At 42.7% G+C, this 27,451-nt stretch overlaps 3 protein-coding genes across 3 annotated transcripts; 1 reads left to right on the top strand and 2 right to left on the bottom strand.

Annotated features, from left to right (window-relative positions):
- Positions 1-98: 98 nt before the first annotated feature.
- wipi2 (WD repeat domain, phosphoinositide interacting 2) lies at positions 99-8,456 on the top strand. Its single transcript, XM_072676356.1, has 12 exons — positions 99-360; positions 2,663-2,745; positions 3,054-3,223; positions 4,077-4,173; positions 4,873-4,970; positions 5,059-5,151; positions 5,285-5,355; positions 5,469-5,576; positions 5,721-5,885; positions 5,972-6,079; positions 6,292-6,389; positions 6,480-8,456. Exons 1-12 carry the CDS (start codon positions 287-289, stop codon positions 6,590-6,592), a joined length of 1,278 nt encoding a protein of 425 aa, XP_072532457.1. The 5' UTR covers positions 99-286; the 3' UTR covers positions 6,593-8,456.
- A 1,965-nt stretch (positions 8,457-10,421) lies between these two features.
- Positions 10,422-19,508, bottom strand: arpc1b (actin related protein 2/3 complex, subunit 1B). Its single transcript, XM_072676355.1, has 10 exons — positions 19,356-19,508; positions 18,514-18,588; positions 14,153-14,257; positions 13,832-14,054; positions 12,952-13,059; positions 12,536-12,742; positions 11,282-11,357; positions 11,007-11,203; positions 10,825-10,915; positions 10,422-10,716 (listed from the first exon to the last, which is right to left on the bottom strand). The coding sequence occupies exons 2-10, from the start codon at positions 18,575-18,577 to the stop codon at positions 10,678-10,680; spliced, it is 1,110 nt and encodes a 369-aa protein (XP_072532456.1). The 5' UTR covers positions 18,578-18,588; positions 19,356-19,508; the 3' UTR covers positions 10,422-10,677.
- Positions 19,509-19,968: 460 nt separating this feature from the next.
- On the bottom strand, positions 19,969-25,049 carry arpc1a (actin related protein 2/3 complex, subunit 1A). Its single transcript, XM_072676348.1, has 10 exons — positions 24,876-25,049; positions 23,495-23,580; positions 23,288-23,392; positions 22,707-22,929; positions 22,443-22,550; positions 21,675-21,887; positions 21,503-21,578; positions 21,232-21,425; positions 20,597-20,687; positions 19,969-20,411 (listed from the first exon to the last, which is right to left on the bottom strand). Exons 2-10 carry the CDS (start codon positions 23,556-23,558, stop codon positions 20,373-20,375), a joined length of 1,113 nt encoding a protein of 370 aa, XP_072532449.1. The 5' UTR covers positions 23,559-23,580; positions 24,876-25,049; the 3' UTR covers positions 19,969-20,372.
- Between the last annotated feature and the right edge of the window lie 2,402 nt (positions 25,050-27,451).

The raw sequence follows: 27,451 nt of genomic DNA, 5'->3' as shown, positions 1-27,451 counted from the left end.
CTCTTTTAGTGTAGCTATGTGCTGAGAGCTGATCTCAGGTCAGTGGTACTGTAATGTGCCTGTGCAACTTTCTCTTTAAATCTCTCCGAGCTGGTGCAGACCGGAGGGACTGCGCCTGCGCCTGCGGAGGGAGCAGGACAGAGGGAGAAAAACAACAACATTGACTGGGAGAAGCAGCAGGGTGGACCGTCAGCGCTGCGAGAAGCGATCAGGGCTTTTGGAGACACCGTCACGCTCATTTACGGCTATTTCCATTTCGACTGGACTTGTAGATGGTGCCGTGCTCATGAACCTGGCCAGTCAGAGCGGGGAGGCCGGCTGCAGCCAGCTCCTCTTCGCCAACTTCAATCAGGATAACACGTAAGAGTGAACGGAGGGAAGCGGCGTGGGGATCGGGGATGGGGGGCCTTCCCCTACCTCTACCTCTACCCCTACCCCTACAGCTGTCTGGCGGCCTATTACTGTGCCTATGTAGCTAACCAGCTATTTTACTAAAGCGTGAGAATAGCTATCACCTAATTCTAACTATTTATTAAAGCTCACAAGTCCGATAAGGGCGGTTAAGTCAGTTTTTGCCAGCTCTAGAAAGTTGCCAACAGGCTGGCTATCAAGTTAGCTAGCTATGCTAGCTCAGTGCTAGGGCATTACCTCAGCAAAAATCACAAAAGGCCCTAATTAATTCATTTTGTCAGCTTGTAGAAGTAATGGCTAATTGCAAATACGTTTAATATCAATCTCCAAGCAAAGCTGTTAATAAACCAAGCGTAATGTGAGCTATTTTATCATTAACGCGCAAGCTAGCTGTCATCTCCGCTAGTCAGGTCCTGGGAACTCCAGCTCCGGAACGTAGGAGTCCACTCCGGGATTTCAGCCCACCTACTGTGTAGCTCGGTGGCTGCCGCGGAGCCGCGAAAGTGCGGGGTGGATTTGTACGTTCTGGATCTGGATTCATCACCATTGCCGTTTAATTACACCATATGTCCAAATGTTTGTGGACACCATTAAATGCACGCACACAGCTGGTCTAGTCCCTGTAGAGAAGAAGTACTGCCAATAGATTAGGACTCTCTGGGGCAGATAAGCATGAACCCATTGGCACCATGCTGCCTAATAATGCCAGGTGTGGGGTAGTAGAGGGGTATGAAGCCCCCCAGTATTGAGCTGTGGAGCAGTGGAACTGTGAATTCACTGGGATGATGGATGGTGCTCCATCCAGTACTTTTGGGATGAGGTGGGGTGATGATCATCGAACATCCTGACTCCATGAACACTGTTGTTGCTGAATGCAGGGTACGCTGTCAAATTAATGGGAAGGTGTCTCAATACTTTTGTCCATAAAGTGTATAGCGTGTAGAGGCTTAGATGTTTGAGCTGGTTTGGAAGTTTTTCTACATTTCTAGTTACTACATGGTCAGTTTATAAGCTCAGGTTATTAGATAACGTCTACGTTTATGGATATAATGTTTTTATTAAACTGAGGGGAATGTTTTATTCAGTTCGGGAGAACGATTTTTTAAATTTGTGAGTGATTTATTAAATTAGGGTTTTATTAAACTGGGGGAACGATTTATTGAGCTGGGGGAACAATTTATTGGACTGGGGGGGGGGCGTTTTATTCAATCTGGAAGGATTTATTAAATTAGGGTTTTATTAAACTGAGGGGAAGGTTTTATTCAGTTCGGGAGAACGATTTATTAAATTTGTGAGTGATTTATTCAACTGGGGGAACGTTTTTTTTTTTTAAACTTGGGGAATGATTTATTAAATTAGGGTTATTGAACTGGGGGGAACAATTTATTGGACTGGGGGGGACGTTTTATTCAATCTGGAAGGATTTATTAAATTAGGGTTTTATTGAACTAACTGGGGGAACAATTTTTGGACTCGGGGGAACGTTTTATGAACGTTTTATTCAACGTTTTATATAACGTTTTATATATATCTGGAAGGATTTATTAAATTGTGAGTGTGTATTAATAAGTATGTGTATTATTAATACAAAAATATAAGTATTAATATAAGTAATATTTTTGTAACTTAGTACTGGCAGGTCTCCATAATTTTGCATCAAGTTAAAACAAACAACAAAAAAGAAATACTATATAATAATATTTAGGTACGGAGCTCCTAAAGTAGCTAAGGTGCCAATAAAACAAGGGCCCTAAAGTAGAGAGGTAGAGACCTAAATCCTTCCCTGGATTTTATCATTTGTTCTCTCAGTTTAACTAAAGTGTTCACACTAAACTGAAGGAACAGCTTATTAAATCAGTATTTCTGTACCATGATTCTTCCGTACAAATTAGAATAGAAGCACTGAGACAAACCTAAGCGGGTCAGTGGACAGGCAGTGGACAGGCAGTGGACAGGCAGTTAGCTGGCTCCATAAGCTCAATGAGCTAAATCATATCTAACAAAATTCACCTCAAACTGCTTTGGTCACTGTTGTTTCAGACTAGATTCACATTAACTTAATCATGCAGTGTTGTTCACCCTTTTAAAGTTCAGACGTCAGGCATTGTGTAAGACTGATTGCAAAACCCTGCGCTGTAAAGTTACATGTGCTCTGTCACCAGCCCACCAGTGCAGCCAGAGCTTTACTGTTGTAGTAAAGTGGTTTATTTAGGCTTTAAATGTATGTCCTCTCTCTCTCTCCCTCGACTAGGTCCCTAGCAGTTGGTACTAAATCTGGATACAAGTTTTTCTCTTTGTCGTCGGTTGACAAATTGGAGCAGATTTATGAATGTAGTAAGTATTTCTTCTGCTTTATGTTTGTTGTAACTTACAACAACGTACCATTCAAAGGTCCATAATTTCTTAACTGTATTTCTTGCCATTTTATTTCTCATAACTGTCTGTGCACATAACTGGCCTACTACATGTAGTCGGTAGGTCACAGTTTGGCTGTATAGCATTCTCAGAATTGAGACCTTTCACCCTAATCTTACTGCACTTAAACAGGGCATTTGTGTGTTCCTGTGTTTTGCAGCATTTGATGCACCATCATGTGACTTTTCATACATTCCTAAGTAGTTGTGTTGTCTTGTTTCCCGTAGCCGACACTGAAGATGTGTGCATCGTGGAGCGACTGTTCTCCAGTAGCCTTGTTGCTATTGTTAGCCTTAAGGCGCCTAGGAAGCTCAAAGTGTGTCACTTCAAGAAAGGGACCGAGATCTGTAATTACAGCTACTCGAACACTATACTGGCTGTAAAACTGAACAGACAGGTAAATGCTGATACTTTTTGCTGTAGGGTTTGTTTGAGCACCCGTGGAGTTCATGTTACTGTAAATAGCTAAGCGAGTCGAAGGTGGACTGATCTTCTGAAAGGTGCGCCATACAAAAGTACTAAACATCTAAACAAGACAAGTGCATTTTAGAAACTAGTCTTCTGGACTAAAGAAGTTAAAATACAACTTAAAATATTTTTGTGTTTGGAGAGATGAATCTACAGAATTTGATGAAAAGAATGCCTTTCCAACTGTTAAGCACAGGGTGGGTGGGTCAGTCATGCTCTGGGCTTGTGTAGCAGCCAGTGGCACTGGGATCATTTTACTGGCAGAGGGAATAATAGAGTCTATTAATACCAGCAAACCCTAATTAATAACATCACAGCTCTTATATAAAAAAAGAAAACAATAATAAAAAAAAGCATAGGATAAGTATAATGATCCTAAACACACCTCAAAACCCCTAATAGCCCCAAAGAGGTGTAGGCTGAAGGATTTGCTCTGGCCCTCACAGTCCTAAACTGACCTAAAAATAAATAAATAAATAAATCAGTGGTTAGACATCAAAAAAGCAGTACAGCAAAACAGCTCAGGGATCTCACAGAATTGGAAGCCTTTGCCCTGAAGAATGAGCAACAAAGCGAAACTGAGAGTTTTAGCTGCTACAAGAACGTGTTTCCAAGCTGTGATACTTGCCAAAGGTGCATTACGAAGTACTGTCCATGTAGGGTGCCCAAACTTTTGCTTCTGGCCATTTTTCTATGTTCTATTGTCATTTTAAAACTGTAAACAATATTTTTGTTTATTGCTTGAAGCTTAAAATCATGCATTTTGTTTGTTTTTTCGACAGAGATTGATAGTATGTCTGGAAGAATCACTGTATATCCACAACATCAGGGATATGAAAGTACTACATACCATTCGAGAAACTCCTCCAAATCCATCAGGTGTGTAAGATTACGTTATACTGGTGAAGTTGCACAGCTGAGTTTCTGTCCAGGAGATGGTGCTGTAGCTTCAGGACGTTTGAATGTTGTGCATTTTTAAGTCTTGCAGGACCAGAGGCCATTTTCTGGCCGGTGAACATGCTTCATGCGTTGGCTTGATACTGTGTTTTATGTATCGCTGCTGTCCTAAAATTGCAAATTCACAGAAAAAGGAAAAACCCTTCTTCACTTTCAGTGGTGTAAAGTAATTTTGGAGCGTTTCAGTTCAGGTTCATTCATCATGAAATTCAGACGCAACGTAAAGAACAACGTCCAAATTCACATTATGTAATGTGCAAAAAGTAGGTTTTGCAACCCCTTTGGTTTTGTTTTTTTAGTGGCCTTTTCTCCTGATGGGAGAATACTTTGGTGGACAGCTTACAGTATTACATTTCCTGCCTGTCCTCTCACTCATTTACACACACTGCAAGTTCTTGTTTTACAAGAGAAGAGTGAAGCGAGTACTTCATTTTGACACTAGCGTTTCTGGAACTGAAACTTTCTAACGAACCATTACAGACCTAAATATAATGTGGTGGCTGGTTAGTCTTATTTGTAACTCAGAATGATGTCTGCATGTTTTTTTTTTTTTTTTTTTTCCGTTCTATCATTATCTTCTTGGAGACACTTTTAATATATCTATTTCTAATCCAATTCTAGGATTATGTGCACTTTCAATCAGCAATGACAACTGCTATTTGGCATATCCAGGAAGTGCGACAATAGGGGAAGTGCAAGTTTTTGACACTGTTAATTTGGTAAGTTTCAGTGACACGTGTTAAACAGGTCTGTACAGCTGAAGTATGTTCCATTAACCAGAGATGTTGGTATTTGTCGTCTCTGCAGAGGGCTGCTAACATGATTCCTGCTCATGACAGCCCACTAGCAGCACTGGCATTTGATGCAAGTGGAACAAAACTGGCCACTGCTTCTGAGAAGGTATTGGCTTTTGGCTTTTTCTCAGCTCGAGCATAGGTAGGCTAGTATAAGCAGGCTTTTAACTCCAAGTTTGATTAGCTTGAAATATCTGTCTTTCTTTGTTTATTTAATGTCATTTTGTGGTGTTTTCTAGGGTACTGTCATCCGTGTGTTCTCCATTCCAGAGGGCCAAAAACTCTTTGAGTTTAGGAGGGGAGTCAAAAGGTAGATAACACCACAAGGCTACTAATTCTTGCCCTTAAGAAAAATCAGTGTTGTTAAATGGAAAAAGTTACACATAATAGAAGTACTGTAAAACTATTACAATTATTTTCCAGGTGTGTGAGTATCTGCTCCCTGGCCTTCAGCATGGAGGGGCTCTATTTGTCTGCGTCTAGCAACACAGAGACAGTTCATATCTTTAAGCTGGAGACACAGAGAGAAAAGTGAGTCGTACAGCTTCCACTGAGATGACTGCTTTTCATCATTCTGTCACCACCATAATAAACAGAGCAAGTTTTATGAATACAATACATTTAGATTTTCGGACGCTTCTTGTTTTGTAAACTTTATCATTATTCCATTCACAGGCCACAGGAGGAGCCCACTACCTGGACAGGGTACTTTGGGAAAGTACTGATGGCCTCCACCACATATCTGCCAGCGCAGGTTTCTGAAATGTTCACACAAGGAAGGGCCTTCGCCACAGTCAGACTGCCATTTTCAGGACACAAGAACATCTGCGCTCTTGCTATGTGAGGGTTCTTTTATGCTTTTTTTTTTTTCTTGAGCACCGCACCCCACCACAGCACATTTCAGTATCATTATGATCTTTCCTCAGAATCCAGAAGATTCCACGGCTTCTGGTGGCGGCAGCAGATGGCTACCTGTACCTGTACAACTTGGACCCACAGGAAGGGGGAGAGTGCACACTAATGAAACAGCACAAGTAATGCCATTCTTCCTATTCATAGTGTGGTACTGCTGTTGCAGAGCAAATGTCAAAAAATTCACTTTTTGACATAATCTGAATCTGGCATTTTACATTGTGTCATGATGAATGGACCAATAAAAATGCCCCAAATCTCATGACCTTGACTAGAGGTCAAGGTTTTACCATTACTAGTCTTTCTCCTAACATTAACTGTTGATTGCCTGCAGGTTAGACGGAAGTGCAGAACCTGCGAATGAAATTTTAGAACAGACTGCCCACGAGCGCCCACTTGTGGCACAGACCTACAGTGCTGCTGTTGCCAAAGGTAAGAGCTGTGTTTTATTCCACATCCTGGAGTTTCTAATCTCACGTCTCCTCCCAGCCTTTCCTAACAGTTGAACGTTACGATCGATAGGTTACTCTGAAGATCAAGGCGCGGTGGGCGGGGCCGGAGTGGAGGATGATATGAACGCCCTGCATCTGGACGAAGAGAACGAGCAGCCCCCGTTGATCCTCGAGACGGACTGAGAGACCCCCACACCTTGCTCCCTCACGCCACGGGGCGGGCAACGAACGACGGAGTGACATTTCAGAGGGGGCGCCTTTCCTCCTCCTCTGGTGCTGCTATGAACATGTGACCTGGTGGAGAAGGGATTAAAAGAGAGGGCATTTTTAAAGCAAGCCTAGCTGTAGCCTCATTCTGTCTGTCATTACACATAGATGTTTCTTTTTCTTTCCCCTTTTTGTGGCTTTTTTTTGTTTTTGTTTTTGTTTTAATCTGGTGAATTTCGATGCCCAGATGTACCTTTAATATAATACTAAGTAAGAAAACCGAGCTACAGCCATCATGTCTGGTAGCTTTGCATGTACATGTGCCAAGTATAGGAGTGCTACAAAACATTTGCTCTCATGTCGATGGTTCTGATGTGTACTGTGGACGTTCTCCTCTTGAGCCTTGACAGATGCTTAACGTGTGTGCGTGTGTTTTTTTCTTAAGCTATCGGATAACTGGCTTGATACGCCTGCCATGCCACTGCATCCTGTGCAACGTTCTCTTTCCGTCGTGTCGGAAAATGTGGGGTATCTCCTCTCCCATCCGAGTCTGTGGCCGGTCTAGCGCCGAGACGTGAATATCGTCCTCCGTCAGCGATGTGCGATGTTTTGATGCCTCCATGTTGCTTTGCCGGCCTGGTTACAGATATAAAAAAAAAAAAGCTTGTGAGATGACCTCATCGGTCCAAACAGTGTTCCCAGGCTGTGCTTTTCTGAGGGTCATTTTGTAGTCTGGCCCTGAATTATCCAAATACGCGCTTCTTGTTTTGTAGACCAATATCCACACTACCTTATGGACCATTTGGTTATCCAATTTGGCACAGAGAGATTACAACACCCCAGTGTCTTCCCCTTTACCCTGAGGTAATCGAATGGAACAATTTTATGAGACTCACCAAGGCTAAAAAACAACAATGCATCACCCTTTTAATTTGAAAATGAAGCGACGGTGATTTGGTGTGCTGATTTGGGCAAACACTGCCCTGTGATATGTACTTACAAAAAAAAAAAAAGGCTCGGAAAGCCAGCCATTGTCTGCTTTTCAGCTTAATAAATGAGTTGTATTAAATCCATCCTCCCAGAGCTGCTCTCAGTAGTGTCTGTGAAAGCCTGCCCGCTCTAACCAGCTTCACCTGCTTTTTTTTTTTAGGTGAGCGTTTCTCCTGTTAAAAAGACCCTCGGCTGTGCAGAGGAAAAACTGAACGCTGAACCTTCCTCAGTGCAGCTCACGGTTTCCAGACAGATGTGGAAAAAATTGCAGACTAGATGGTATGAGCCCACGTTTGTGGCACATTCCCACAGGCGTCCCACTGGACTGCTGTCTTTTTTAACAAACACAGCCGAAGCTTAGGTCACATGGTCTGGCAGCTGAGACAGATCAGGTCAAATGTGCTGTGTGGTCTCAAGGGGTCTCAAGGAAAGTTCTCATGAGAAGTAAAGAGGAGACAAATGCTCATGAATGTTCCTACAGCGTGTTCTAGGTACATGATGATCGGTCTCCAGGATGTCCAGCGAGCATAAAGTGTAGAAAAACAAACCGATGTACTGCCAAGACATGAGCAGATGTTGCCCACCGTCCAAACAAGGCTCAATTCTCAAATGGAGCTCTCCAAAGGCACACAAATTACAAATCTGTCATTTCTATGCATGATTGATTGTCACATGAGCATGATCTGATGATCTCACATCAGAACAAGTAGAAATCTTGTAAACTGACTGAATTTCTTCATCAGCCAATGAGCTCTGACAACCCTAGGCCACTTACATTTTTTAAATGCGTTTTTGTATAAAATGTGAATTGTTCCATATAAAGATAAAATAAAATCTCCAGTGAAAAATACCAGTTTGTTTTAGAGGTGTTCATAATTTTAGATGTTCTAGTCTTCAATAGGGGAGGGCAATGTGAAATATTATGATAAGTTGAGGGATAAGCTTTTCTGAGCATATTAATTATGATTAGAAATGGTCAGTGATTTTAGGACACTGCTTATAAAGGGAGGCCATATGTGGCCTATATTAGTTCATCTATGTTTATAATGCTTGAATTTTGAAGAACAAAATGGAAATGTCATTTAATTGTCTTGGTATAGCTGAATAATGAGAGTTTGGTACATGGCAACTCGTGAACCATAGCATAACCAAAACAGCTGAATCAATCCCAAAATCCCCAAAACTGCTTAACTGTCTACATAAAAATTTACATACATCCAGCACCCTTAACAAGACCTAGTCAAAGCTGGTGAAACCGTGAAACCGTGAAATCCATCAGCAACCTCAGGGGAATAAGGTGGTGTTCATTCTGGAGAGCGTCACCTCCAGACTCCACCCGACCAGGCCTCATGTCTGCAGAAGGCCCAAAGCCGCACAGGCAAAAGGGGATCTGCGCTAGGCTAGAAGCTAACGCTGGGTGGCCAGCTTTTACCATCTCTTTCTATATCGTTCATGACCTCAAAAACAAACTGGACTCCCTCAGCTGAGCCAAACTGGGGCTAACCTCACATCAGAAGGTAAAACACCAGCTTTTTTACTGGTAAGATTAGGAGAAGTCAAATCTGGGGACGTGACTGGGGGTGAGGCTTCAGGTGGCTAACAGCACATTATGAGTCCTGTGTAAAAGGAAAATTAGCATCTGAGGTAATATAACAGGGTTGGCAATAAGGTCAAACACTACTACTTACACTGATCAACCATAACATTAACACCACCTGCCTAATATTGAACAGGCCCCCCCTTGTGCCTCCAAAACAGCTCTGACCATTCATGGCATGGACTCCACAAGACCTCTGAAGGTGTCCTGCTGTGGTATCTGACACCAGGACGTTAGCCACAGATCCTTTACGTTCTGTAAGTTGTGTAAGAGGTAGGGCCTCCATGGATAACACCAATCAGCCTTAGGTGCCCCTGACCCTCTAGTCTCCAGTCCACAGGTTGTCCTTTCTTGGAGCACTTTGGGTAGGTATCGACCACTGCATACAAGACCTGCCTGGTGTTTTGGAGATGTTCTGAGCCAGTTGTCTAGTCATTTCATTTTGGCTCTTGTCAAAGTGGCTCAGATTCTTATGCATTGTCTATTTTTCCTGCTTTTAATATCTTTAATACCTTCAAGAACTGACTGTTCACTTGGTGTCTAATATGTTAGCCACCTCTATTATCCACAGACGTCACTGTAGATGACGATAATCAATGTTTTTCACTGTATACATCAGAACAACTTATTATATAATTAATAATTTCTTATTAATTATTGTTTTGTAGACCAATATCCACACTACCTTATGGACCATTTGGTTATCCAATTTGGCACAGAGAGATTACAACACCCCAGTGTCTTCCTCTTTACCCTGAGGTAATCGAATGGAACAATTTTATGAGACTGACCAAGGCTAAAAAACAATGCATCACCCTTTTAATTTGAAAATGAAGCGACGGTGATTTGGTGTGCTGATTTGGGTAAAACACTGCCCTGTGATATGAAAGCCAGCCATTGTCTGCTTTTCAGCTTAATAAATGAGTTGTATTAAATGCATCCTCCCAGAGCTGCTCTCAGTAGTAGTTAATACCTTCAAGAACTTGATGTCTAATATATTATCCACCCCTATTATCCACAAACGTCACTGTAGACGATGATAATCAATGTTTTTCACTGTATACATCAGAACTTTTTATATAATTAATCATTTCTTTAGCACCTTCAAAACAAATACACAAACCTCAGAAAAATTCTCAAATTGTGTATCTTCAAGGATTGTGATGTACGAATTGTCAATATCACCCACCCCTAGTCTATATATTTAAAAATCAGAGATTTATAACACACTGTTTATTAAAAATCAGAGCACAAACAGTAATACAAGCACTCTATGACCAGCATATCTGAAAATTTACTACAGCATCAAATATGTGCCTAGTTCATCCCCTTACCACCAACTGATGAGCATAACTGCTATTTGAACATCGTTGGGTAACAATTCCCATTCAATGATCTGAAACATATTGCGGTATATTTGCATATAAGCAGCAAGGTGTTGACATCACGAGCAACCCTTTTCTGTTCTCCAAAGTTAGATGATCTTCAGGTCTTTCAGGGCAGATTCTAGGGTCTGTGTAGAGAGAAAAAAAGGATGATCTTAATCATCTTGATTTATTACATGGAGTCATCGTGACTCATGAAAATTATACTAAGCAGAATAAAATAGGATGAACTTTACCTTTACATCCCAAATGGCCATGCCTCCATCCATTCCAGTGGTGCAAAACTTGGTGCACTTAACTTTCCCACCCTCAAGGAGTGAGATTTGGCTGTGGGGAAGGGAGGAGTATTCTTAGAAAGAAGCATGATCAGAAAGCTCTGTGTAATAAAGGTCTGCAACTGAGGTCAAGCAAACTCTACCTGATGCTGTTTTTGTGCAGGGACTCCAGCACAGCCTCTTTGGTGTCAGAGGTGGCTTTCTTGTCCAGGTTCTGGAAACGCTCCCTGGCAGTCATGCCCTTCTGAGCACTCTGCTTAGGAACATCCAGCTTCCCTCCAAAAGTCAGAGCCCCTTTTCCAGCATCGTAGACAAACAGCACAGGGAAGCAGTCGTGGCCCTAAAACAGAGTGGGTGATTAGGCAGCAGCTGTTATGGCCTACAAGTAGGTCATGTTGTGCAAGTCGCCAGTACTTACTGCTGCCACTAAGCTGTTCTCAGTGATGAAGGTCACACAAAGTAGAGGAAGGGTCTCCGATGTCAGACTGGTGATTCTGATGTGATGGGAAGAGGGATTTAAGTTAAAAACACAAAAAGCTTGTAACCGTGAATGTTACTTCATTTACACATAGTTCATCCAGGGTGACCATGCGTCCTCTTTTTCCTGGACGCGTCCTCTTTTTGGGATGCAAGAATATCCTTCTAAACTGTGTAAAATGTCCAGGGTCTCGCCCCAAACATAAGTACCACCTTTTTGCAGCAACGGTTGGTTTCACAGTTTCAATTTTCTGCTCAAATCAAAATAAATGGATCAGAGACTAAACTTTATTTTGCTATTTAATTTGTTCAGTTTGTGTGACCTGGACATTTCTGTCTTCCTTGCTTTCCTTGATGATCAAAATGAGAGTTTCATAGTCATGGATGGAGATGGAGAATTTCATCTTGTTCAGAAGATCTAAACACGACTAGTTCTCCAAACTAATCAACATGATCTTTCAGCTTTTGTAGCTTTGTCTAAAAATACGTCATGTTTAACATTATACCTTAAAATTGCACAGACGTACGTTATTTCCCTCACTGTTTACCTTACCGGAGTCACAAACGGACAGAAGCTGTAGGACTCCTAAACTCCACCTAGCCAAACACACTGCGCTGACTCTTTTCGAGGACACTTGGACACTTTATTATGTTACTGTTACTTATTCATTCATGCTGCTACATTCCTTTCATATACTGTGGTCATCTACCTTTTTTTCCTATTTATGTCTACCCTTATTACATTTTATTTTTTATTTATTCAATATTGCTCTTTGGGTCTAACTGGGACCTCGAGATCACAATTTCGTTCCACCTCATGTACCACATGTGATGCGAATGACAATACATTTACATTTAAGGCATTTAGCAGACGCTCTTCTCCAGAACGACTTACAAAAGTGCTTTGCTGTTTACCCAAAAAAAAACTCAGCTAGTTTAAATAGACTAATAATTTAAAGATCCTCTAAGTTTAGACTCTACTAAACACAAGTCAGTAAGGTGACCATAGTACTCTACTCTTCACCCAAGTACTCTCTGAAGAGGTGGGTCTTCAGTCTGGGTTTGAAGACAGTGAGCTTGGTTGAATTAATTTGACAGGAAAACTGTGAACCCATACAATTTTTAGCCAAACTTGTGATGTTGAGATGTTGAGCCCAGTGGTAAACTCTAACGTCATCATACTGCAGGGACTTACGCAGCGCTCTTCCCTCCCTCGGCCACAGCTACAGTGCTGTCATGGCTGGCCCAGGCCACACGGTTCCCACTATCAGAGAAGCAGACCCCGTGCACCCAGCCCGCAGTGCCAGTGGACTCGAACATCACCTCCCCGAACGGCATCTTGGAGCCCCACGGAGTAGGAGCAGGCTTCTCCTCCACTTCTTTGATATAGGCAGAGAAAATCCTGGAAGGAAACACAATTTAAATACGACACATCTGCCAAAGCATGTGACAAACAGAGGCGGGCAGCTGCCTAGCATGATGTAATTTGTTAGGGGTCTGTCTAATTACATGAAAATGGGTTACTGAACATATTATGTAATAGAAAGTACTGTGAAGTACACATGCAATATTTATTAATGGTGTACACCATATGCTGTTCATCATCCCAACCTGCATTTGAAGTCACATGAGCCAGCAGCAAGCAGAATGTTGTTGGGATGCCAGTCCAAGCAGAGAATAGTGGAGCGGATGGGCTTCTTAATGTGCTTACAAACCCACCTAGAAGAGCAAAAGATTGCCTTAGTCACGAGTAAACTACAGACATGCACTGTAAACCTCTATACAGTACAGCTCTGGAGGAAAAGGCCAGTTCTGCATTACGGATTATGTCACAGCTAGATGGGACGATTCAAAAATACACTATATGCCAAAAAGTTTGTGGACGCCCCTTGAAATGAATGCATTTAGCTACTTTAAGTTGCATCCATTGCTGATACAGATGCAAATGTACACATACACAGCTGGTCTATTCCCTGTAGAGAAATACTGCCAATAGAATAGGACTCTCTGCAACAACACTGGCACCATGCCTAATTCCAAGTGTGAGCTAGAGGGGTGTAAGGGCCACCAGCATTGAGATGTGGAGCAGTGGGAGATTTGTGTTGTCTGGAATGATGGTCGGTGCTCCATCCAATACTTTTGGGATGAGTTGAGGATTTAGGATGAGGTGGGGTGGTGGGGTAATCATCATCCAACATCCTGACCTCACTAATGCTCTTGTCGCTGAACGCAATCAAATCCACACAGCAGTGGCCTTCCCAATCAAATGGAGAACCTGATGTGAGTCATAGATCTAATTTCTTGTTATTTTGATTTGTTTAATTTACAGTACACACACTGATCGACTGCTCAGCAGTCCTGTCTCTATTACATTAGACTGGGCCATTTAAAAAACGACAGAGAGCTTTAATGTTAGATTAACTAACATTAAAGCTGCTGTGGCAGATGAGTCTCACTGACCGCCTACAGCAGAACCACCAGACTAGCTCACCAGTCATTCTCCTGCTCGAAGTAGCAGACGGAGATGAGGCGGGAGCCGCTGCCGACTGCAAACTTGTTCTCTTTGGGCGACCACTTTACACAGCGAGCGGCACGGTTGATCCTGAGAATGACCAGAGTGGGCTTCCAAGCGTCCCCCTTCAGGGTCCACACATAGGCATTGCGGTCAGTGCCACAGGTGACGATGCGGTTGCTCTCCGGAGCCCAGTCAATACCTGCCCGGCAGAAGAAGGTGAGTGAAGATGGAGCTGAGTAGATTGGACTCTTGTCATTTTTGTAGGTGCACGGTTCAGGCGAAGACGGCACTACTCACCAGTCACCTGTCCATTGTGCTCCTTTAGCTCATGAGTTTTGGTCCAGCTGTTTCCAGCCTTCTTGTAGATATGGACGTCATGGTTATTGGGACACAGTGCAATTTCTAAAGGAAGCAGAAATGGTGATTAATTTCAGAATGCATATATTTGTGAAAGATAACTCTTAAAAAGTATATTTTTGCATTAATATAATGTTTATTTCTTGTTTGATAAGATACGCAATTAAATGTGCATTAAATTTGCATTCTGTATGTTTGTCAAATTTTGGCAACATTTTTTGGCAAAATTTCCAATTCCAATCATAATGAAATACACTGTCCAAATGTTTGTGGACACCCCTTCTAATGAATGTATTCAGCTTCTTTTAAGTTGCACCCATTGCTGACACCGATGTGCAAATGCACACACACACAGGGTGTCTAGCCCCTGTACAGATGTACTGCCAATAGACTAGGACTCTCTGGGGTGCTGATCATCCAACATTCTGACCTCACTATAGCCCTTGTCGCAGAATCATTTTTAATACCCTTGATTTCAGAAGAAACAATGAATAAACAGGTGTCCCAATACTTCTGTCCTTATAGTGCAAAGAGTCAATAATGAATTGTTGGGTTTTCATGGTTCTATGTAGAACTACTGTCTTTACTAAAGAACCCTTGAAGCTCACTAAATTAGACCACCCAACATGCAGTGCTTAATTGCTAAGCTGCGAAAGTCAGTGTGGCGCAGCTGCCTAAGTACTGGCCCTATAATCAGGTGATGCCACAGCCGTCCATAGCCGGGAGTCCCAGAGAGCACAGTTGGCCTCGATCCCCATTACTAAGTGCAATGCCAGTCAGTGTGGGATTCTGTTATCTAAGAAAGCAGAACTAGCCATTAGGGTTCTCCTCCATGCACATTAGCTGTCTAGCAACGTTGCTTTAGCATTAATTCAGAGGTAGCACGTTAGCTTTTACCCTCTCAGCACTGCTGGCATTGTGTGAAAGTTGAGTTCTGCGTGGTGGGTTGGAACTGAGTAAAATTTGGATGATAGGAGGGAACGGTATAAGGGGGAAGTAAAACACAATATTATTGGTTAATATTTTATTTTTTCCCGACCAATGGTGTATGATTATGTCATTAATATTTAAGACGTTTTAGTGGTGGATGAGGTCGAGGAAGAAATAAATGATCATTTTGTTTGTTTAATAAATATGAGGAATTTATTTCTGTACATGATTCTGCACCAGAACACCAGCATCTCAGACCAGATCAAATGCTTTGTATTTAGCCACGTCCCCTTCCATCCGTTCTTAGCTCCCCGTTGCAAAGCCCAGAGAAAGCGGCTGCTGAACACAGACAAGCGCAGCGGAGCTGCTATAATTGACATATCAACGAATAATGTACATATCAAAGAATTTCCATGGATCCCTCCTGTCTTTGTATATTCTGTATTTTTTGTGTAAATTTTGTATTTATTTAATATAATTTTGCTATAACCTTTTTTAATATGTTTAGTATGTATATAGTTTTGTCCTCCTGCAAAGCATCAACCTAAGCCTCACCACAAGCATTTCAATTCATAAATGTCCTGACATGTTGTGCAAATGACAAATAAACCTGAAACTTGAAACTTAATTTTGTAAGCGATGTCGAGTGGCGAGCCAAGTCCACTGGCCAAGCAAGGAGATGTACATCTTGGCTTCTCCATCTCGAAAAAAATCAGTCCGATGTTAATTCTCGTCTTGTCTCGCGCTTTGTCAGAGGCCTGTTTTTGGCTGACATGGGACATGTGTTTCGTACTGCACTGCATGTACAGTGCTGGTAGGGCAGAGACTCTGGTCTCTGGAGGTCCTGTCACACATGCATGGTAACCCAGAACTTTTCCAGAGATTACCCAGAGGAGCTGTATGCCCCGGATCAGTTGTACTGGACATTACCTGGCCTCATAGTACAAAGCCTGGGTAATGTCCGAGTGAGCCCACGTGTGAATAGAGCAGGTCATTTTCGGGAGGATTCGCAGTGGGTCATGCTGTGTGCCTCCTGCACGCACTACACAGGCGCCGGCCCTTACCTAAACCACACGGAACATTTCCTGTGACGCGTCTCCATACAGGTAATCTCCGGCTGTACGCTACAGGAGTGAACGGGAGAATCGGGTACGGACAATTTTCAAAAAACAAAAACTAAAAAATACCACATGGGGAGGGCCTGGCTACAAAAACAAAAATCAGAGAACACCACACATACACAAGGGTGTGTACCTCCATTCTCTGCTCAGGACGGTGTTACTTCACTACATCATTACATAGACATTAGTTGTTTGCTGCTAGATTAATGTTTAAAATGTCATATATATATATATATATATATATATATATATATATATATATATATATATATATATATAATTACACCTTTAACATGACCCAGGGACCAGGATTGGATTTTTTTTAGGTTCATTTTAAAGCCCCAATCAGCAGATCTGGAGTAATGAGACCATAACTCTGGCAGTGACTTTTGTAAAAGAGGAAGGAAGGGAGGGAGGAGGGAGTTTTTGCTCTTGCAGGTTGCCATTTTAAAATGGGATAACAGAGCTCTGACTGGAGAGAGACAACTGTTTCTGGCATATAAAAGCTCTAAAAGCTCGATATACTACTACATTATTTAAAACCGTTGCCAGTTTGGTTCACAGCGGGGAGCAGAGCTTGGGAACTACGGTTTCTAACAGGCACAGCCTTCAAACAGCTGTGGGACTAGACTTTATATTTGAAACATGGCTTTAGAAGGTTGATTATGGCTTTAGTGTTTATGAATTAAACATTATTTCAAGCCCAAAATCCACAGAAATTGCTGCTCTGAAAGCTGCACAGCTGAAAGATCCGCTAGCATCCAGCAAAGAAGGAAGCAAGAAGATAAGAACCTGGGAAAGCACAGGAGATTTGCCTGGGTCAGAGCATCTATGTTCTGCTTTAGCAGATGTGCTCCATCATTTATAGTCTTGTCAGCGTATGCAAGCTCAGAAGCTTCTTGTTGTGTCCACAGTGCCGCTGCAGATGAGTGTGCAGGGAGCTCATTTGCTGTTCAGACCCTGTGGTCTGCTTAAGACATCCCACATCAGCAACAGAGCACCATTCATGGTAAAACAGGAAGTAGGGGGGGAATTAGTCATCACTGCTTCTCTCATCAGCGCCGGGGAGAGGAAAAAAAATGAGAAGGGTGGCAACTGAGAGAGACACCATGCTGCCCTTTTCTCCATTTATCATCAGTTTCTGCTCTCTATAAAACAAGGGGGCGACTGTTCCTGACCCCATTTTCTCTGTTTGATGGTGTGTTTTCTCTTTTTTCACCCATTCTTTATTCTTTCCCAGATGCTTCATTCTGGCGGTATTAGGACGAGTTTGAAAGCACAGGAAGGAAAGCTAAAAATAAACTTAAAAAAAGTAAAAGTTTAAAAGTTGCATGCTTGGCAGTGCAGTGGACTGTGGTTTCCCTGAGAGTGGTGGACTCAGCAGAACGGTGTATTAAACCAACAACCGGGCTCTCAGGGCTTGAAAGGTGGTTTGCTCAAGAGTGCTCACCACATGCTCAAAATGGTGGGGCAGCATCTACTAACCATAATGCTTCATTAATTCGCTCCTATCTGGCCAGATTTTCCACTGCTGTTTTGATATTTGTTGAGCTATCTGGTGTCGACTACAGGAGAACGGGTTCCCCTTTTAAGCCTTGGTTCCTCTCAACACTTGATCTGAGGTAGTTTTCCTGCCACTGTCGCCATTTGCACACTCAAAAGAGGCTCAGACCCAGATCTCTGTAGAGCTGCTTTGTAAAAAAGAAAAATACTATATGAATAAAACTGAACTGTTTTAGATCTGAAACTATTTAACCAAGCCATGGTTTAAATACAGGGACCGACCTTGAGTAACAGAACACTTAAAAAAAAATAAAAAAGCTCCACAGCTTGGAGATCACAAGGGGGGGAAGGACACCATCAACAAAAACGTCCTTGTTCTTTTGCAGCGCCAACGTTTATGCATTTGGAGCTACATCTACTTACGTTACGAATGGCTTTCCAGTGAACATTAAGGCTCAAAGAGTGAGTCCGTAAATCAGGAAAGCTTATGAAAACCCAGTGGCCTCCTCCTGCTGCAAGCCCAGCGGAAATACCTGGGGTTACCTGGCCTGGGACCAGATGTTCCAGCCAAATGTAACCTCCAAATGTTTCAGGTTATGTACAAACCCTGACCCACCCGCATACCCGTCTGCATTCCATATAACCCATGGTCTGTGCTGGGGTTGACATTTTGGTGACTTTGAGATGTTTTGATGCCCCTCAGGATGCAAGGAGATGCTCTACTGCAGAACTAGCAGCTGAACTTACGAGTCCGGTCCTTGTTCCAGGCATGGCAGCTGATGGGTTCTAGCAGAAAGCTGTGGTAAGCCATGGTTAAGGTTTCTGCAAATCAGATGCATCAGGAGATTAGGAGTGACAGTGACTTTAACTCTTAACAAAGTCAAAAAAGCAGCAAAGCCTGCAGCATTATAACCATCTGTGTCAACTCTGCACCCCCCCCCCCCCCCCCCCCCCAAAAAAAAAGGCTCACGCTCCTTTACTTCCGCAAGAAGAGGAGGAGGAGGAGAAGGGAGCAGCAGCTCTGAAAGGAGAAGTTTCTGAACTTCCTCATGCAGTTCAATTCGGTGTTTAATTTGCATATAAACACATGAAATTCTATCATGTCTAGCTCAAATTCAGTTTCTGTCTAAAACGCTCCCCGCCGGTCTTCGGGACAGCTAAACTTCCTCTTCTTTCCTCCCTCTCACTTTTGCAAAGTAAATTAAAACCAGAGCAGAAAGGAATGTGACGTGAGGTCAGACACATGGGTGACAACTGCACCAGAAAAACACATCCAACACCTTCTCATCTTAGACTTTCCATTTAGAGCTCCCACCCAGCTGCAAAGGCTTCTCACCAGTGGAACTAGGTGGGTCTGTTAAAGCCCTTAAAGAAAGAGAACCATCTTCTACAAAAGCTCAAAGCTTCTATTTAAAGAAGAGAAGACCTGCCATAACAATGTTATGCAAAGGAGTAGTAACATGTTAGTACATGTGAGCGCAGAGAGCGTGAGAGTTTCACAACACTTGGAAGTCCTATACCAGCACACGCCCTGCAGCTGAAAACCTACCACGGTTCAGATAAACAGAAAAATCTGTTGAGCTACTCACCCTGGAAATGGTCAAACGGAACGTCCCTGAGATGTTGCAGATAGGAAGATGTGGAACAGAAGCCTGAGTTCGTGGACTCTGAGCAGTCAACACAAACGCTGGCTTGGCTCTCAATGAACTGAACTATTTCCTTAGACCTTTATATACGTACAAAAAAAAGTGTTCTTCCCCCTTCCTGTTTGAGACACTTAACCACTTCCTTGTGTGGGCGGCTGTCTGCTAACGGGGCCAGCCTTCTGTTCAACTCCCTTCAACATCCTGCTCAGAGGCATGTATAACATAAGCTGCTCTCCTGATCCTTCATCTGTGTGTCTACTGCCTGCCTGCCTGCCTGCCTGTAAACAGAGTGAACGGACGTCCATGTGAACAAACTTTCAGCTTGGGACAGGAATGCTTGGCATTGATCAAAGCTATATATAACTCAATAATAAATATCTTAATAATAAATAGAATTTGTATCCGGAGCTGTGTATAATAAACCCTATAGGAAACTTCTTAGAGACGACAATGATGATACTGATACTGATGTCTCCTCAGCTTGCGATTACCCCACAATTACCCCACAATTACCCCAACACAAGCATTAAATCACACAGAACGAGACAGGACTACATTCCCAAATGGTGTGTAGTATACTTCATTTATTTCTAGCAGACCATTTACATAAAATTCTCCTTTTAATTTAACGCCTCTCTGGTTGCCCAGAACACCAAGATCAAATGTCAGACTGCTGGAGCACCAGCTTTGGCATAGAATTAAAAAAAATGAACCAAAAACAAACAAAAAACAAAGCCCAAAACAAAACAGAGACCCTAACCCCTTTTTCCATTAGTGTTTTTTTTTCTTCCATTTTTTCTGTTTTTAAGAGTGTCACGTCAGCTCACACCACTGTTCAGTGCTTTTTTTTCTTTTTTCTTTTCTCAGTTAAAAACTTTCAGAAGTGTTATCAGAAATCTCCTTGTTAGTCTTCAAGCTGCATTGCTTGCGCTGCGTCGTGCTAGTTCAGAGCGAGTTCTTTTACATGATCCGTAGGCCTTGAATAGAGGACTCTAAAGTCTGGAGAGACAAAAAGATCAGACACAGTGAGACGACAAGCGCAGAGCATGTTTCTCAAGCAAGAATGAGAAATGACTGCAAGGAAAATAAAGATTGTTCTACCCCAGAAAAACCAACAAACAATTCCTTATTGAAGAAAGCTTAAGGAGAGACGCCAGAGGCAAAGTAAACAATAAATGACCAACCTTAAAGTCCCATATGGTCATTGCCCCATCGATTCCTGTAGTGCAGAATTTGCGACAATCTCTTTTGTCTCCTTCATATATAGACACTTGGCTGCAAAAGAAGCATAAAAGAGCTTATTTAATAATTAGAGCAAAAGTTTTTTCTAAACACTGGTAAAATAAGGTAAACGCCACCTTGACTTTTAGCATAACCAAGTTTCCAGTTTTCTCAGCTCATTTTTGCATCACTTATGTTGTTTCACTGATTAGCTGATGCTCTTTTCAGCTAACAGCAGTTATTTTTGTCCAATCTTAGAGACATGGAGTGGATGGCATGCTGGATCATTGACTTCTGGTGAAATCTAGTGAAAACTCCTTTGCACTGTCAGTTTTATCAGTCTCTTGCAGCCCTAATCTACAGCCAGCGTTGAAATCCCAACACCATTAAGGCAAGAGGTGGGCAACATGGGACGAAGTCCAGCACAGTTTGCAGATTTCCCAGATTTCCAGGTTTCAACAGACCTACTTAACCTAGCAATTAAGCAGATATACAGGTGTGACCGAGCAGTAAAAGCTCAAAACTGCAGAAATCCGTCCCTCCAGGACCGAAACTGCCCACCCCTGATGCAGGACCTAGAGCAGGGCCCAAGACTTACGTGATGCTGTTCTGGTGAAGGGTTTCCAGAGTGCTATTGCGGTCCTCAGTGGTGGCTCTCTTGTCCATGTTGCGGAAGCGCTCCATGGCAGAGATGTTACGCTGGATGCTCTGCTTTGGAATGTCCAACTTGGATATGAAGGTCAAGGTTCCACCATCATCAAAACTGAACAGCATTGGGCAGCAATCATGACCCTTCAGAGGGAACAATAATACTTTTAAACTGAGCATTTAACACTTAACATGTGCTGTAATCTGGAACCGGCCCTTACCGCTGCCACAATGTTGTTCTCAGAAACAAAGGTGACGCTCAGAAGAGCAAGGAACTCTGTTTTCAGTGGGCTAGGCCTGTAAAACAACAAAGAATCCAATCAGAAAAAATCTGACTTTCTCTCTTTTATACATTTTATTGAAAACACTGAAAAAGTCAGATCAGATTCTCACGTTGAGCTTTTTGTGGGGTCCACCACAGTCACAGTGCTGTCATGGCTGACCCAGGCCAGTCTGTTTCCACTGGCTGAGAAACAGACACTGTGGACCCATCCTCCACTGCCTGCCCCACCAAACTCTGCCATCACCTGGCCAAACGGCATCTTGGACCCCCATGGAGTTGGAGCTGGCTTTTCATCCACCTCCTTGATGTATGCAGAAAATACCCTGTGAAAGAGAGACGTCACATGACTATAAGGACAAGCAGACAAACATCCACCATTTAACTACAATCTGGTTGCACCATAAATGTCTGCATCTATAATTTTTTTTTTTTTTTTGTGAAGAACATCCGATAAAGCCCACTGCCTACTTTAAGCTGCACCCATTGTACCCCACACAGATGTGCAAATGCTAGTCCCGGTAGAGAAGCACTGCCAATAGAATAGGACTCTTTAGAGCAGATAAACTTGCATCTATTGTGCACCATGTTTAATGCCAGGTGTGGGCTAGAGGGGTATAAAGCCCTATAAAAGTGGAGCTCCATTTTCTGTAATGATGGCTGACTTTATTTGAGTCTGCCATAGCTGCATGATAAATGAACCAATAGAATCCCCAAGATTAATCTTTTCCCCTTGTTCCTCCTGTAAAGTTGCCTTTTTAAAAATACAAAGTGGTTCATGGACCTCAATTACATGCTCGTTTATCCACTCACACGCCCATAACAGGAATAGCGGACACATAATGACACTTAGTCCAGTTACCTGTGAACATCAACCTCACCTGCATTTAAAGTCACATGACCCAGCTGCCAGAAGTACATTGTTTGGATGCCAGTCAAGACTGAGGACAGTGGAGCGGATAGGCTTCTTGATGTGTTTGCTGACCCACCTTAAAGACAACGAACGCACATTCAGGTCCAGTTTAGTTCAGCTCTGGTGTGACCCACTGTAAACTGAAGGCTCTAATAATGTCTGCTAGAAGTGAGAGGCGGCAGCAGCAGCCATGCAAAAAGCTCTGAGCTGCCATTGGCTGTACTGGACTTACCAGTCATTTTCAGACTCAAAGTAGCAAACAGATATGAGGCGAGCTCCACTGCCCACTGCAAACTTGTTCTCCAGTGGAGACCACTTCACAAACGTGGCAGCACGGTTGATCCTGAGGATGACAAGAGTGGGCTTCCACACCCCGTCCTTCTGGCTCCACACGTAAGCGTTACGATCCGCTCCGCAGGTTACAATTCGATCGCTTTTAGGAGCCCAGTCAATGCCTTCAAACATTTGTGCGACAGTGATTATTTGACAAGCTGAATCTCATTTTGTCAAGTTTAATGACATGACAACACACACTACTGTGAAAAAGATTTGACCCCCTTACAAATGTCTTGCACATATAAATCTTACAGGTCATCCAACTCTTTTTAACATAAGAAAGACGACACTACTCCAACTCAAGCTTTTAAACTATCACTCCATTTTATTGAAGATGGATTTATTAAAAACCTATATCCTCCATATGAAAAAGTAAGTACCCCCTTTTTTCACTAAATCACCTACCCAGTGTGTCTCTGACTGCACAAGCATTGCTTTTACACAGCCTTTTACACACTGCAAAAGGTAGGAGCTTACCTGTGATGTGCCCATTGTGTTCTTTTAACTCATGGGCTTTCACCCACTGATTTCCACTCTTCTTGTATATATGAACCTCGTGATTGTTTGGGCTGATAGCAATTTCTAAAGAAGACAAGCAAAATTAACCATTTCTTACGTTATACAGTAAAAGCCACACCATGTTCAAAGCTACAGGAGATTATTATGAAAGAGGTAGTAACTCACGAGTCCTGTCCCGGTTCCATGCATGGCATGTGATGGGTTCCAAGAGAAACTGGTGGAGTGACATTTTCTCAATTTTCTTTCCAGCCCTGAATAGAAATAACACACACACACACACACACAGCAGTTACTCGAGAGCTAACACAATGAAATTCTTTAGTGTACTGCCTACAAGTTATGTACTAACTCATAAGACGTCATGGTAGTATGGTTAAGAACAGGAGAAAATCTCATACAGCTAACTTCCCATGCTTTCTTATAGTGTATATTCAGGGCATATACACCAATCAGCCATAACATTAAAACCACCTGCTTATACAGATCCATCGAGGCACGGACTCCACAAGACATCCGAAGGTGTCCTGTAGTATCCGGCACCAAGACTAATGTTAGGAGCAGGTCCTGTAAACTTGTAAAGTGGGCACCCAGGCCCGTCACCAATTCTTGGGGCACTTTCGGTAGGTACCAAGTACACAGGCCTGCCTGATGTTTTGGAGATGTCCTGACCCAGTCGTCTAGCCATCACATTTTGGTTCTCGCCAAAGTCTCTCAGTCTCTTTGAGCTGGTCAAACCCCACACCTTTTGGCAGGTGATATTATTATATTTAACAGGTTAATCAATGTCATTACATGTAGCTATGTACATACAGTAGCCATTTTCCCTATATTTTTACTTTATTTGATATATTTTACATGTCTTCCTTTGATCTCCAGTCCTACACCTTTACTGATCTTATCCAGTCTTACTGTTGAATGGGGGCAGAGGCTCCTCCAAGCATCTCCCTGCTAGCTGTTCAGCTTACTATGACAAATAAACTGATCGAGGTGGGCGAGGTGGGCCTAAATCGCGTCCAAGACCCCCTCCAGAGGTTCTCAGGAACCGACTGAATGTTCTCAGGTTGGGTTAAGGTTTCTCACTTAACCTGCAGAACAAGAACTTCAGTAAATGACCACTGCTTGGTTTCAGGGCGTGGATCAATATCAGCCTCTGCTGCTGTGCTAAGCTAAGCTAAAGCTAAGCTAAGCTAAGCTAAGCTAGGCTATGCTAAGCTAAGCTACCGGGCTGCAGCCTAGGCTCGCTAGCGGGCTACGAGCTAGCTATAGCTAAGGGGCTAGCTAATATTCACGCCAGTATCGATGTTCTAGATACTAAAAAAACCCCAAAATGTCTTTAAAGGATGAGCGATTATATACAGGGTATAAATCTAGAACCCGTGGTGAGGTTTCAAGCTAATTTTACCGTGAAAGAAGGGCCTCGCACGGTGACCACACCGGCCAAACCCCTCCGATATGCCGGCTCAGCCCGCTCCCTACTGCCCTCCCTCTCGCCCCCACACCGCCGGGCCCGAGGCCTCTTCTGCTCCGCCGCAGCTACACCCGATACCTGGATAGTCGTTCTTGTGAAATATCCACAAACGCCTCGCCGCTGCTTCGCCTTTTCGGACGGACTTGAATTCGCGGACTCTGGACAGTCGACACGAATCCACTCCGGCTGCTCCTGATCTCGGCCTGCCCAGGAATCCGGGAGATGGCAACGACACTCCGGGTAGACGCGCCGCACTGCGCATGCGTACGCACAGCAACGCCGGGGACGTGTGGATAGGAGGGAAAGCTAATGTAGTTAATATAAACCATACCTTAACGTTTTATTAATCCAATTTAATTTATATATGTATTTTAGATATCTTAGCAAGTATATGAGGGATTCAATTCAATTTTCTGAAAGAATAAATGTGGCCTGTTGTCAGTGGTTGTTTGCCTGGATTTGTACTAATTTGGATGTCCTAAATATGGGTCACCATATATATAATATTTCTGCTTCCAACCCATGGACTTTAGGAACTGACTGTTCATTTGCTGCCTTATATGTAGCTAGATCCCAAACCACCTTGGCAGGTAATACCCTAATCACTGCTCTGCACGTCACTGTCACTGGCTTTAATGTTATGGCTGAACACTGTGTGATGTAATGGAATTATAAATATATATATATAAAGGTAAAGGTGCAGGCATTTGTCACTGTACATTGCATTTAACCCATCTGGGGTAGTGCACACACATACCCCCAGAGTGGTGGGCAGCCAACTCCAGCATCCAGGGAGCAGAGAGGGTAAAGCGCCTTGCTCAAGGGCCCAACAGTGGCAGCTTGCCGAGCCCAGGAATCGAACCCACAACCTTGTTATTAATAGCCCGGCACTCTAACTGCTGAGCCACCACTGCCCCTGTCTTTGCTGATAGTTAATCTTTCACTTATGGACAAGGTGGGTCTGAATCGCTTCCAAGAACCACTCAACATTTACATTTCTGGCATTTAGCTGATGCGCTTATCCAGAGCGACTTATTATTAGAGGTTACTCGTATTACAGAGTTGGGTCAATGTAGTGTTAGGAGTCTTACCCAAGGACTCTTACTGGTGTAGCACAGCATAGTCACCCAGACCAGGAATCGAACCCCAGTCTCCCACATGGTGTGGTAGCTCACTGGCAGGTAGCGGGGTTATCCGTTGCGCCACACCAACCACCTGCCGTTCATAATAGACTGATGCATTGATGATTTAGGAATAACTGAATAACACAGGGGGGTTAATACTTGCTTTATTAAGTTTATTAAGACATCAGCTCATGGCAGGAGCGTGACAAACTCAGGTGTACTCTCCATCGTTGATATAAGTGTGCAGCTTCCCCCAATCATACCCCATTACTGAAGGCCATTTCTCAAGCTTTAGACATACTGCCATTCATAATAGACTGAAAGTTCTCATTTTGAGCTAAAGTTTCTCACTTAACCTGCAGAACAAGAACTCCCTCATGTGTGGTTCATATTTAAATTGGATGACTGTAAAGTTGAATGTACTGTATGCATATTAATGGTTTAAAAATGTTTAATTTAATTATGATAAGTATTTAAAACACAGTAGGCCGCTGGGGAAACAGTTATCCACTGGGGGGCTTATTAGTATTTATGATTATTATTTATTATTACATAAATAAAATAAAGACAGATCAAAATATCCCCTATTTCATTGGACACTGTTCAGTCTTCTTGGTGCGTCTGACAGTGGTAGGTCTGACCACTGTGTGTGTGATTGATTTGAGTATTGATTTAAGTAAATATTTGAATATTGGGTCCACTTGGTTTCCCTGAGATAAAACCACAGGATTCTTGTTTTATAACTGATTTGTGTTTGTTTACGTTTGCGTTTAGACATTTTCTAGGCTGTGGGAAGAAGCAGTTCGAGGAATGGTGCATGTAGATGTGGTGGCGAGAATGCAGGACGTAAATTAACGACTAATCCTGGACTATTTAACACAATTCAGAAATCCTGGCTGAAGACAAAAAAAGTTCTGTATCATAAATTCACATCACACATTTCTTTATAAAAAAAAATAATATAGTATATAATATAGTAAATAATAGTAGATGATATCTTTCCCCAGATCAGCATGTGCATATTCACATATTCTATTTGAGCTATTTATATAGTGGATTATATAAAATCTTCTGTCTGGTACTTATAGCATGTCCTTATTTATCTTCCCTCTGGAAGTTTGCCCCCTCAAGCTAAGAGATCCAGGAGCAGCACCTGAAGGTAGAGAAGCATGTGGACCGATGCGGTAGAGTAATGCTACAGGACTTGACACTAATAAGACTTGGGCTATGCAGCGTTACACAGCAGTTTAGGAGAGGGGTCTAGTGCAGCTCCACCTAAGCTCCATGGTGTCGGAGTAGCATTTTGACCTGGAGTGGGAATGACGGAGATGCCGTTCTCCCTGTTCCAGTCTGTCAAGCATTACAGTGATTGAAGCTGCTATTTTAGGGTGAAATTGGTACGTAGTGGTGCTTTAAAATGATGCATTGATGATTTGGGAATAACTGAATAACACAGGGGGGTTAATACTTGCTTAAAGTTTATTAAGACATCAGCTCATGACAGGAGAGTGACAAACTCAGGTGTACTCT

Source organism: Salminus brasiliensis, chromosome 3 (assembly GCF_030463535.1).
Source record: "Salminus brasiliensis chromosome 3, fSalBra1.hap2, whole genome shotgun sequence".
Classification (NCBI taxonomy): domain Eukaryota; kingdom Metazoa; phylum Chordata; class Actinopteri; order Characiformes; family Bryconidae; genus Salminus; species Salminus brasiliensis.
The sequence above is the reverse complement of the archived record's forward strand: the minus strand, read 5'-3'. Positions and strand labels throughout refer to the sequence as shown.

Bases quoted from the DNA above. Each gene is read 5' to 3' on its own strand.
- wipi2 (XM_072676356.1), top strand. From the start codon at position 287: ATGAACCTGGCCAGTCAGAGCGGGGAGGCCGGCTGCAGCCAGCTCCTC. The intron at 361-2,662 runs GTAAGAGTGAAC...TCCCTCGACTAG, and splicing joins AACTTCAATCAGGATAACAC to GTCCCTAGCAGTTGGTACTA. The intron at 6,390-6,479 runs GTAAGAGCTGTG...TACGATCGATAG, and splicing joins CAGTGCTGCTGTTGCCAAAG to GTTACTCTGAAGATCAAGGC.
- arpc1b (XM_072676355.1), bottom strand. From the start codon at position 18,577: ATGGCTTACCACAGCTTTCTGCTAGAACCCATCAGCTGCCATGCCTGG. The intron at 11,204-11,281 runs GTAAGTACTGGC...ACTCTGTTTTAG, and splicing joins AGAACAGCTTAGTGGCAGCA to GGCCACGACTGCTTCCCTGT. The intron at 10,916-11,006 runs GTAGAGTTTGCT...CCTTCCCCACAG, and splicing joins CTGCACAAAAACAGCATCAG to CCAAATCTCACTCCTTGAGG.
- arpc1a (XM_072676348.1), bottom strand. From the start codon at position 23,558: ATGTCACTCCACCAGTTTCTCTTGGAACCCATCACATGCCATGCATGG. The intron at 21,888-22,442 runs GTGAGGTTGATG...TCTCTTTCACAG, and splicing joins TCATGTGACTTTAAATGCAG to GGTATTTTCTGCATACATCA. The intron at 20,688-21,231 runs GTAAGTCTTGGG...CTTCTTTTGCAG, and splicing joins CTTCACCAGAACAGCATCAC to CCAAGTGTCTATATATGAAG.